Source organism: Phoenix dactylifera, chromosome 17, assembly GCF_051530095.1.
Source record: "Phoenix dactylifera cultivar Ajwa chromosome 17, Ajwa_hap1_PhDact_Kaust_v1.1, whole genome shotgun sequence".
Taxonomy (NCBI): domain Eukaryota; kingdom Viridiplantae; phylum Streptophyta; class Magnoliopsida; order Arecales; family Arecaceae; genus Phoenix; species Phoenix dactylifera.
This window is the reverse complement of record NC_143206.1, coordinates 10038845-10050900: the sequence shown is the minus strand read 5'-3', so window position 1 is coordinate 10050900 and position 12056 is coordinate 10038845. Positions and strand designations below refer to the sequence as shown.

Sequence of the window (12056 nt, the reverse complement as noted above, 5' to 3'; positions counted from 1 at the left end):
CTCGTTCTCCTTTTGCTTTGACACATGCTAGCCATGGGCTGGCATGCCTTCTGCCAGCAGCACTTAAATCATTGGCATTATCATGACTCATGATTCGCATTGAGCCAGTTTTGTTGAATCCATCAGAGAATAAGTTATGAATATGCAATTTGAGGGGTCATACTTTCCTAAACTTTAAGGCTAGCAACACAACATACCAAACAAACACCTATGAAGTATTGTTTGCAATGTAGAAGCCAAATATGTGAAGGATCCACAAAAGGCAGAATCTAAGGTACACTTCAAAAGTTCGGTTGGTAAGATAAAAATCATTATCCTCAATAGTAGAGATTGATTTTCTAATTTACTTAAGAGCAGACCAAGCCACCACGGAAGACTAGAAATATAAAAAGAATAGCACATAAATGATGACATGTTTTTAGATTTACCAGATTAACATACATCACTAGTAGTGAAGAATGCACCTTTAAACTAGTTGGAACTTAGTTGCCAGAATTGGGAGTGGGGGAAGCTGGTGAAGGTACAGGTACAGAGAAGTAGATATTTTAAGAAATACGCTTATTAAAGAAGTGATTAGGAAACTGGTGTTTGTTCAAGATTCTGGAAGATTCCGAAGTAGGTGCTTTATCCTAGTAGAAGATTCCAGCTACTACGGGCTGGAAAATGCATGCACAACAGCTAGATATTATTATCTATAGATAAATTGAACTAGGTTGATTGTCTTTAAGACTTAGATCTCTGACCAGTAAAAACTATACTCTAAATTTCCATTTTGCTGAATGAAGGAAGCCATTCTATACAAAATTCTGTATTTTTACTCACACCAAAATGTACCACCAAGAATTCCAGAAGCTTGTGTTAGTTTATTTCATAACATTAAATGAAAAATCAGAAAACTTACCGTGCAAAGAATAGCAAGTGTTTCCCTCCACGAATTAAGTGGTCTGGTACTAACAAGGCCCATGAGATCATTACTCACCATTGCCAAGACAACCTGAGTCAATAAAATCAACATCAGGATGTATGAGACGCTATTATGTCCCATCCAAACAAAATAAATCTAAGAAATGCAGCCCATAAGAACCCATTCTAATGCACCAGACAGAAACTTTAACTGGATTCAAGACAATATCAGAATTATAAGTAAAGAGAACACAAACAGGCAAACCTTTAAATAAGGTGAGATGCTGTTCTTAAGATACCGATCACGGGTGCTTTCCCACAATGAAGGACCCCCAACATGTGCAATAACCAGTGCATCTGCCATCCTATTTGCTCCAATGCACTGCAAAACTGCTCCCTTATAGTCTCCAACAACCAAAGCACGTTGAATGTTATCATCAATTGATGGATCAGTAGTCTCCACATGTTCTTGCGGTTCTTTCTGCATTTGCTTTCCATTAGGCACATTGCTGTCTTCAGAGATTGAGCTATCAATGGAAGGTTGAAGATTATTAAAGAAGTCTTCTCCATCATCAGTAGGGAATGCACTGCCTTCTCCACCTTCAGCCAATGCACCATCATCAAAATCAAGTGCATTTGTTAACTTTTTTCCAAGATCATCAGGTGCATTTTCACTTCTATCATCTGGTACACTGAAACCAAGATGAGCAAGTAACTTTGTCCGAGCTGTTCCCTCTTCCTCAAACATAACTTTCAAGAAGCCCCAAGTTTCTTTGTCATCTTCAGATCTGTTGAACAAAATTAAAAATCAATTGATGAATGATAGTCTAATATGTCTTCAGAAGTGTATTACTTCACAGATATCACATACACAGAATCTTGTGATTTCTTATCGCATAAAGCTCGTAGTGAAGTTTTTTCCCCATTTTGAATTGCAGCTTCAAATTCAGTTGAGCGGCTCACCAAACTATGTTCAGTAACCAAATTATGCACGTAAACCTGAAACAAAAGGTAGATTATAATATACAAGATAGAGAAACAGAGGAAAGAAATAGCAAGAGTGTTGCATTACCTCAGAACCACTAGATGGAGTTCCTGGTGCTGAAGGACTTGGTTGGAATGAAACAAGCTTGCCTCCAAAACCAAAAGATACACCTGTTGGACGTTTCAACCACTTTGGAGCTCTCAAGCGTACTGAAGAAACAAGAGAGAGTTGTGAAACCCAGAAGAGGATTCATCCAATAAAATAGCAAAAACATGTGCCACATGAAAGGGATGATATTGAAACAGCTGAATAAACAACCTACAGATGCACTGATGCTGTTAATTTACATGGTTGTCATGGAAATGGAAAAAGAACACAATTTCATTGGTAAAAAAGAAGGTACAGAAATTGCTTTGAGTTTATTACAGACATACAGAATAAGCCAGAAAATGAGTTGAGCATTTTTTTTGTTTTTATTTTCAGTTAATATGCTCTTCGAATGCGCCTTAAAATTTCAGGGCTACATATCTAGTGGGTTTTGAGTCCTAAAATGCACAGAATTATTGTCTAAAGTTGTATTTAAGAATTGGATTGTTTTGCGAAAGGTTTTAAGTCATTGCAGTTGTGTTTTAAAATGCCCTTCTACCTAAAATTTCATGGAAGTAGGAAATTTAATTTTGGAAATGAGGTTTTAAGTCATTGCAATTGTGTTTTAAAATGTCTTTCTACTTAAGATTCCATTGAAGTACAAAATATTAGGAAATTATTCAGTTATCTTGTGCTTGGAAACAGAAAAAATCTACAACAGAGTTCAAGTTATTTAGGAGTTTATGGACTTGAAAATTATCAGTCCTAAATTCATATTCTCTATGGATAATGGAAATGATTGGGGTGCCACTGCACAAAGTGAAGCTCCATGGGCACGAGCACCAGACATGTCCAACTCTTGTTACAGGTAAGCTGGGAGTCTCTTTTGGTATTAGAAACAAGGATTGATGAAATATGCATGATGTATGGGCAATTTTGAAAGAATTGCCTCGCTTTGTTGAGGTTTTCTAAGTTGTTTCTCTCTGTTCTCTCAACTTATTCCCCTCCTATATGCACCCACTAATATTCTCTTTAACCTCTCCAACTGCCTCTTTTTCTGTTACTGTGTGCCAGTTATAAAGAGATTATGAGACCAATATAGGTCTGAAAAATCTCCAGTATTTTTTCTATTTTGGTCCTAAAACTGTATAAAAAACAGAGGAGGATGAAGCATAGTTGAACAGTTTCTGTGAAGGGGATACCGGATATGAAGGGAAAAGCACTTTATTAGGCCAGTCAATTACTGACCTGCCCTAGACCCAAAAAATACCAAGAAAGTATTAGGCTAGGATTTTCACAAAAGAATGCAATCCAGACCAAGCCCTATATCTAAAATATGTCAGCCTTCATACCCAGGTTCAACCCATGGGGCTACTTAATCAAGTGTTAAGTCGAGCTTATTTATGTCAGAACTGGGTTGAGTCACTGGACAACCTGAACCATTTGCAAGTTGCTACAAAGCATAACACAGAGAAAGCTAAATACTTGGACAAGGGCATTTATAAAAATAAATCCAAAAATATAATAAAGAAGAGAAAAGGTACACATTATAAACCTCAAGCCTCACAAGTGCATTGTAAGCTAGACATTGCTGTTGAAATCTTAGGATTATGATCCAGATCGAAACGGCCCTAAACAATCTAGATCTCATCCTTAGATTGAGATTAATTAGGATCATAAGATCTATAATCTGGATTACACTGCACCTTGGATCATAAGATCTAACTAGATTATACTATTTACTTATTAAATCATGCATAAATCCATTCTCTATAATATATTTACAATATGGAATTTAAATTATTTAATCTAATCTCTCAAGCAGTAAAGTTAGTGAGACTATCATTGGAGTTCCTGGAACTAAAGAGTAAGAGGATTTTTTTCAACCGTTCTTCAAAAGTCTCATCCTTGTTTTTTTTTAAAACATTCTACCTAAGAGGATAATTGAATTGATACATATTATTAATCATCTTCAATACCCAAATACAACATTTGTTTCGTTATACATGCTACATATGGGCTTCCATTGATAGAAACTTGGCTTCTTAAATATGGGCTTTTAATTGTATATTCATCTACTTTATAGTTGACTCACATTTTAATTTTTACATTTCTGTTATATTTGAAAAATTTTTGGAAGAAATTAGAAACAACTTATGATCTGCAATCCAATCCATGATCCAATCTGATCTAAACCCCTCTAAGATCTATCACTATATCCTAATCTTAACAACATTGGAACTCAATATGATTGTGTAAAACCATCACCATGAAAGATTTAAGAGTTTCAAATGTAAATATTTCTTAAATTTATAAGTATCAACTGTTTTTAAAATGCATTATCCTCATTAATGGACTAATATCGGTGTCAACATAATGGTAGAACTGAGGAATAATATCTTTCGAAATGATTCTTATCGAAATTTAAAGCTTCATGACATATTGCTATTATTGTCCCATCAGTTTTGGGCCCTGTCTCACAAAGTGATTGTCTTGTCTTGTACCTAGGTGCGCCAATCACATGCACAAGGGTGCAGCAGCGTGAGGATTTCCCTAAGTCATGCAAACAAAGAATTCCAAGAAGTCTAAGAGCAAATGATAAGGCAAAGACTTCACTTCATTGTCTGAAGAAGATTAGAAGGTTACAGAATTCCTGAGATTTTGTCCAATAGAAGAAGGATTAAAGAAGATCTGGAGCTGTTGTCGGAAATTCTGTAGCCCTCATCAACATGGTGCACATATAAATGATCAATAGAGCAAATATATCTTAAAAAGTTTGCAAATGGATGAATGATGCTTAGCACAATATTAGATCCCTTCATAAGGTAAGTAGGAGGTAATAAAAGGGGCGAGGTCCTCATTTGTCATTTCTAAGCATCTAAGTCCAAAGAAATACAACTGCCTTTGAAGCTTTACACTCTCCTGTACCTAGCAAAACGAAATTTGATCTAGGCTTATGTGAAAGGGGAAAATCCCCTTGCACGTAAGGGAGCTAATATATGTGTAACATATGTGTCAACATAAATAAATAAACAAATCAGTGACATAGGGCTGTCATTTACAAACAAGGGTGTTACTACAGCTTCAATATATAGCAATACACAAAGAAAAATACAAGCATCCACCTTGACCAGGTCTGTTTAGATTTGCAGCATAGAGAAGTTTCATATCAACTGAAGAAAAAAAGGGCAAAGTCTAGAAAGCATACCAGAACAACTGAATTAAGTGTTTCTATTCTAATTGACCATGAGAACTAGGCCAAACATAATGGTTAGTAAATAATAAAACCGAGCAAAATAACTTACAGAATCAAGGACTTTAGCACTTCTAAAAGTTTATAATGCTAATTTGAGAAAAATTGATTCATCAAGTTAATAAATAGGGGAAGAAAAACTTAACTGAAATGTTGCAATGTTTTAATTGCAGTACTTTTATAACTAATAAAATACCAGATATAATAAGTGCGTGCATGCCAAGTATACTCAAAGTCTAGAACACAACTATAGGTTTTGTTCTCCTTGAAGTGAATTGTACATTAAAAATACACAAGACATAGTTGTTGCTACAGCAAATAGGGTTGGGCAGAAAAAATACATTAACAGAGAGTAAAGATGTTAGTCTAAGAAAAAATTCTAAGGCAGAAAAGTAGAAAACAGGTGACTTTCATCAAAAGATAAACAAACCCAGAAACTGCTGAGAAATAGAGAGAACAGCTGACAAGCTAACTTATAATGGTATCACACTAATTTCTCCCATTTATTTATGTTGACCATGAGTTTCCCTTTTGCCCCTTTTCACGTTATCCATTCAATTTTCTGTTTCAGGAAACCACATCGAGTCTTTTTTCTGGACATCATTTCCTAGGAAACTCTACATTGTGTGGGAAAAATGTTCCAGTTAACTATGGGTAAGATGCACGCATAGAGCAATCACCTGAAATCTATTATATATAGAAAGCTGTCCAGAATTTTGGAAAATGCATTAGCAATGAGATACAATACAAATGGACAAAATTATCTACCTGGAGCACCAAATTCACCCTCACCAGCACCATACCTACTGCAAGCCTGCATTAAGCACAAAAAATTTAGAACTCCAATAATAACCTAAATTGAAAAAGAATCCAATGCAAGCAAGGAGTATAACTCATAATTCAAATAGAAAAATCTTTATAGTGTACAAATCAGTATCTCCTCGTGATCAAACAGATGACATCACATTTTCATTTTCATATATGAATTGGACTCCATATGAAAAATAAATGTAAGCTTTAAAGCAAAATCTGAATGCACAGCTTTACCAAGCCGCTCTTTGGAAAACAACGAATCTGTGTCAGTAGATTCTCATACGAAGACACCTTGAAAGTATAATGGATACGTAGACAGAGAACTAAAGTTAACATCTGGGCTAAACAAGGGCACTACTCTAAATTCTGAAGAGGCTGAGCCAAAGGAACAATTGAATAAAATAAAGTTATTTAAGTATCCAAGGACCCCACATAGCATGCTTACTGAAAACATGACAAATTACCTCCAAGTTTAATTTGCAATTATTCAGTTACTTGCTAGAAACTTAGAATTGTTCCATAACAAGCATCTTTTAGCATTCCACAAAACAAAAAGAGTATATCTTGCATTACTCAGATTACATCTTATTCTGAGGAAGCAGAATAATCTATTTCAAAATCCTGATAAATTGTTCAGAAAACAAATTCAGGAAAAAAGGCATCAGCTATAATGCTAACAACAAAAAGCCCTATACGCAGGACTCCCGATTCATTAGTCATATATCAATCTGCCATTTATGTTATTTTCTACTCTTGTACATAAAGCTATCCCCAAAGATGACAGAACCAAATGCTAGAAAAATAAAATAATTCTAGTTAGTGCAGGACTATACATGCTTGAGCATTGTAACTTTGAGCAGATTAAGAATTATTATGACGTATAATATGGTTTTACCTCAATATTATATATTCCGATTTTTACATCAAAGGAAGATGCTGATATGACCCCTGGAATTTTTGGGTACCAGTGAATATCAAAATTCCAATTCGTGCTAGCTGGTAATTCACATACTATCTGCAAAACATAAAAAATGGTAAGTCATAGGTGACTTATGCAGTAACTTCAGTGTTCACAATAGTGTCTGTTTAGAGAAGCACTTGAGGCATTAATTGTTTCCATACCTCCCCAGTAACTGTATCCCAGCAAATAGTTCTGTTATCTTTGGCACAAGTAAGCAAAAATGAGCTGTCATATGGACACCAAGACATGGCGATCACACCTGGTTTACGCAGGAAACTCAAAATGAAAAAAGGAAGCAAGTTTGTTTTTCATTCTACAGATGTCTGGATTTATGTGTGCGTTAGATAAGATTAAAAGTAATAAAAATAAAGGAAAAACACCAAGATAACCAGCAGAGGACATCTAAAACAAGAAGGCAAAGCAACCAAGGCCCATAAGTAACAATGCAAGTTGGCACAAATAGTACAAAGTAATACCACTATAGCTGATAACCTATAAGCACTATACATATCATGAACATGCTAAGATACTAATGGGCACTATAACTCATGCATAATATGGCTCATAAGTTTAATACCACTATAGCTAATGCATTTTGAAACATATCCTTTAATCCCAAGAGCATAGGGTCATTACCCAGTTATATTCCCAGCACTTTGGGGTCCTAGGAGGCACGGACTGGGAATAGACCTAATCACCTAACCTTTGGCATCTTTTGCATAAAGTGGCTGCCCCAGGACTTTAACCCGCGCCATTGCGCATGTCAACCTGAGCCTTTTACCATTGCACTGGGCACTAGCCACTTCTTTGTTCCCAAGCCTGAGTGAAAAAGGTGGATGGTTCATACTATGTTGATAGCCAGTTGCAAAAGGCATGTCAAACTATGAAATAGATAAAAAATTCTATAATCATGAATGTTTGTGTGTCAGGTGTCCCCTCAACAAATAAGGATCCATAAAAACAATCATAAATAGTGGGGCAGGCCTGGATTATTAAATAGGTATTATTTACTTCTTTGATTAATTGGTGGTGTTCTCATTATCAAAACTTACTAAATAAGCAAATCTCAAAACAAACTAAATAAATAAATAGAAAGTCATTTGGCTATTTCAGTTCAAAGACCGCCAAAACACTGTTAACTGTACTCCTTAACTAAAGTTTAAAGATCTGTAACATATTCATATGTAGTGACTGCTTTTCTCATAGTCAAGTAAAGTACATAGAAAAGACAACAAATAGTACACTCGAATTTCAAGACTAGAGATGATGACAAATTGTAGGATCAAATATGTAATGGGAAAAGGTACAAGCAGTAATGCAATAAATTATTAATAACATAAATACATATTAAATTAACAAAAAGTATATATATATTTACAAACATAAACAGGCAAAATGTCACGATTTGTAAAGATGAGCAACTGAACCTTTTGTATGCCCTATAAACTCTCTTAATGGAGATATTGTTTTCCTCACATCCCAAACCTGTGAAAGAAATGAAATGAACGATCAAATCAAAAGCATGTAAAATTGGTTGGAATGTTTAGAATCTAGAATGTCTACTGAAACGAAAAAAGATAAAACAGGTTTAATTCTGTTTGAGACTTATTTCATTTCATTTTTCTATAAAAACCAGAGATGAATTGGAAAACTAGTAAGATAAACCAGCAACAGGTACCAAACAAACCAACTGGTTGCAGCAGATTTAGGCTAAAACATTTCAATACTCATGCTATGATAAACAAAGCATAGAACCAAAATTTCAAACTTTAACTCAATTGAAATATGGAAATGATTGCAATAATCAGTAATGCAAAAATATTACTCTAAGAGAAGGTGAACTGTCATCATCGGATGCAATAATTAGTTGGGTAGAAATCTCAGGATTCCACTGCAAAACAGAGCACCTCCTTCTATTTGAATCCGAAAAGCTGTTAGAAAGCACAAATGGACACCAGTTAGTTAATAGTGGCCATGGAGCACTAGAACTTTCCTTTAAATATTGAATATGACCGGAATAAATATAACTTATACACAAAGAACTTGCCTTGTAACGGGTTTCTGCTGTCTTAAATCCCAAACAACTGAAAATATGTAAGGGAAAGGGGAGAAAACCATATGAGTTGCTTATGTGCCCGAAAGGATAAAAACAAAGAAAATAGAGATTTTCCAAACCTGTCATTCCATTAAATGAAGTGGATGCCAATATATGTTGAAATTTGGGATTCCATGACACAAAAGAAACTTCAGTTTGAGAACCAGAACCAACACTCTGTAGAAACATGACAGTTTAAGTCTTTTATACTTTTATGTCTCATGCAGAACCAAATATAAACTTGTATTTTTGACCACTAAAAAGAGAATAAATCAACATCATACTAATATATTGCCACCTTAAGAAATGAAGTAATTCATAACAAACAGAGTTTGTGACAGCATATGACGATGTAACAAGGTTGTGCCTTGAATGCACTGTAAATGCGTGCTAAGACTCCTCGCATTCTTGGAATTGAGATTACATTTCTAACCAAATGTTTAAACTAGCTTTTATTTTTCTACATAAAAGCAATTTTCCAGAAATGCCAACATTTGATTCTGATGGATGACACATGCCCATGATTCGTTTTACTTAGTTGTACCTTTTATTGTTGATATCGATGCACCATATCTTCCCAAAGGCACCTATATCTCTGGAAAGAATCTCTGGGTTCAGGATTCTATAATTCATTCAATTTTATGAACTTGGTCCTAACCTAAATTTCACACTTCCCAATATTTTGCTGAGGTTCCAAACTTTTACCTTACAAAAGTGTATTGTGTCGACCAACTTAGGCATGTAACATGTATCCAAAAGCTAACCAAAAATAGAAATGCATATCAACAAGACGCATATGCATAGTCATAAGACAATGGTGTTAACCTGCTGCCTTAAATGTATACAAAAGTTTAACCAAGTTTCAGCTGTCCAAAAATGAGTCCAAGGGATGGAAAAAAGCACACATACAAACATAAGCATTCACATGCATGCACCCATATATTCAACTGGCAATAAGGATGTTTCTAATGAGTCACAAACAAAGATCTTATTGAAAAAGAAGCCAACTGAAGGTAACATCCAAAACAGGCTAAATTTGTCTACCTTTTTTGTGCACGATAAAGAACCTGAAATAGTTATGCCAATTTCCAAGGACAACCCTATCCCTAAAGATTACTAATATCTAAACAAACTCCATAGGACATAGCTTCAATGCATCAATCTGATGCAGATACCACAAAGCAGAATTATGCTAGGAGTGGCAGCATGGCAAAAGAGTATGATGATAATGCCTAGTGCAGCCTGCCCTCAGATATCAACAAGTAGAAGATCGGCCCGCAAAGAAAATCATAGTTGAATATAGAAAAGAGGCCTAGACCATTTAATGATAATATAATAACCTTTTTGTATATCCAAAAATCATTCAAATCTCATGTATTTCCAGATATTTTAAATGTCAAGCTGAAGTTTAGTAACTTTGTGCCATCTATTCCCTAAAATTCTAGGACTGCCATTTTAGAGGATCACATACATGGTGAATTGCTATCAAAAGATCAAAGTCTGCAATCTCGATACCGGGTACTGTACCAGTACATTATCGGCTCGTTACGTTATGGGTTAGTACAGTATGACATCCCGTACTGAACAGCTATTGAACCATTTTTCTTAAATTTTATCATGGTACATCTTAGGCCCCATTTGACAGAGCTATTGGTAGTAAAGCTTTTGGAAGTAGAGCTTTTTGAAATAGAATTTTTATAAAAAGCTATTTGTTGTTTGGTAACTATATTTCTAAAGCGCCGTGAGACTTTAATATGTGTTTAATCAACAAACTGAGAAAGTACTTTGGTATGACAAAATAACCATAAAGGACATTGCATAGTATTATACAATAGAGCATAATAAAAGATAATATATATTAATACATAAATATATAATATAGTACAATATTATATTAATGTAATATAATATTATTATAATATAGTAAATACTATAGCATAATAATATAACATAACTTGATATTATATAACATAATATATCAATGTATTATGATATAATGTAATATAATATTATATTTATAGTATATTATAATAATAAAGGTATAAAATATTATAATTATTATCATTATATATTAATATTATCATTTTTTGTAATTATTATATTTTATCATTGGTATTTTAGTCCAAAAAGAAAAAAAATTATAACTCAAAATAGCTTTCCGACGGGGCCTAAAAGTATTTTTTTGGAGAAGCTCCATTGTGGAGCTTCTCCCAAAAGCTGTTTTAGCTTTTGCCAATGGAGCTTCTCCCAAAAGCTATTTTAGTTTTATGGCCAAACTAAAACAGCTTTCCAATTTTTTTACCAAATATCCCTATTCTATTTAAAAGTACTTTTGAAGAGCCAAAAAGTGCTTTCTAGCCCTCCAAAAGCTCTGCCAAATGAGGCCTTAGTACAGGTTAGTACATCTCAGTATACATCTTCATACGCCTTGGTACAGAGAGTACGAGACCTATATTGATCCGAATATGAGTTTCATACTAGTTCTAACCCAAAACGGTACGGTACGCCCAATACCAGACAGTTAAAGACAGTACAGCGGTCCATGCTAAAGATAGATTGTCCTCTCAATTTAATCTTATGCATCTTTTTTGGATGGATAGCTAAGATTTTTAAGACACACTTTAAGACTCCCCCTTGCAATTCTATAGAACAAATATTCAAATAAACTACTCTCCAACCTAGAACCCCTTCCTTAAACAAAGCTAAGTTTCTCCCTCCCTTTCTTTTTTACAGTGCGATTTGGAATACTGGAACGGTCGATATTCATTCTTCTTTTTTTTTCGTCCTATCTCTTCCTTTTCCGAAAGAGAAGGAAGCTTTCTCGAAGCCCTCATCAGTCCATATTACAAGGCATGTAAGTTTACCCCAAGTTTTCTGCTTTTCTTATTACTAGTTTTCTTAGTATGCTAATCCTTTATTTGTATTCCAAAGCAGTCCTATGAAGGTGATAAGGAAAAAG

At 34.5% G+C, this 12056-nt stretch overlaps 1 protein-coding gene across 1 annotated transcript in view; it reads right to left on the bottom strand.

Moving 5' to 3' along the window:
* Positions 1–12056, bottom strand: part of LOC103701661 (protein transport protein SEC31 homolog B-like) — a 29852-nt gene that overhangs the window by 15998 nt on the left and 1798 nt on the right. Inside the window, exons 4-14 of the mRNA XM_008783810.6 lie at positions 9178–9274; positions 9050–9086; positions 8828–8933; positions 8430–8487; positions 7164–7261; positions 6937–7056; positions 5997–6042; positions 1976–2097; positions 1775–1902; positions 1169–1691; positions 902–994 (exon numbers count right to left, since the gene is read on the bottom strand). Of these exons, the coding sequence (XP_008782032.4) occupies positions 902–994; positions 1169–1691; positions 1775–1902; positions 1976–2097; positions 5997–6042; positions 6937–7056; positions 7164–7261; positions 8430–8487; positions 8828–8933; positions 9050–9086; positions 9178–9274 (1428 nt within the window). The remainder of the gene's footprint in view (positions 1–901; positions 995–1168; positions 1692–1774; positions 1903–1975; positions 2098–5996; positions 6043–6936; positions 7057–7163; positions 7262–8429; positions 8488–8827; positions 8934–9049; positions 9087–9177; positions 9275–12056) is intronic.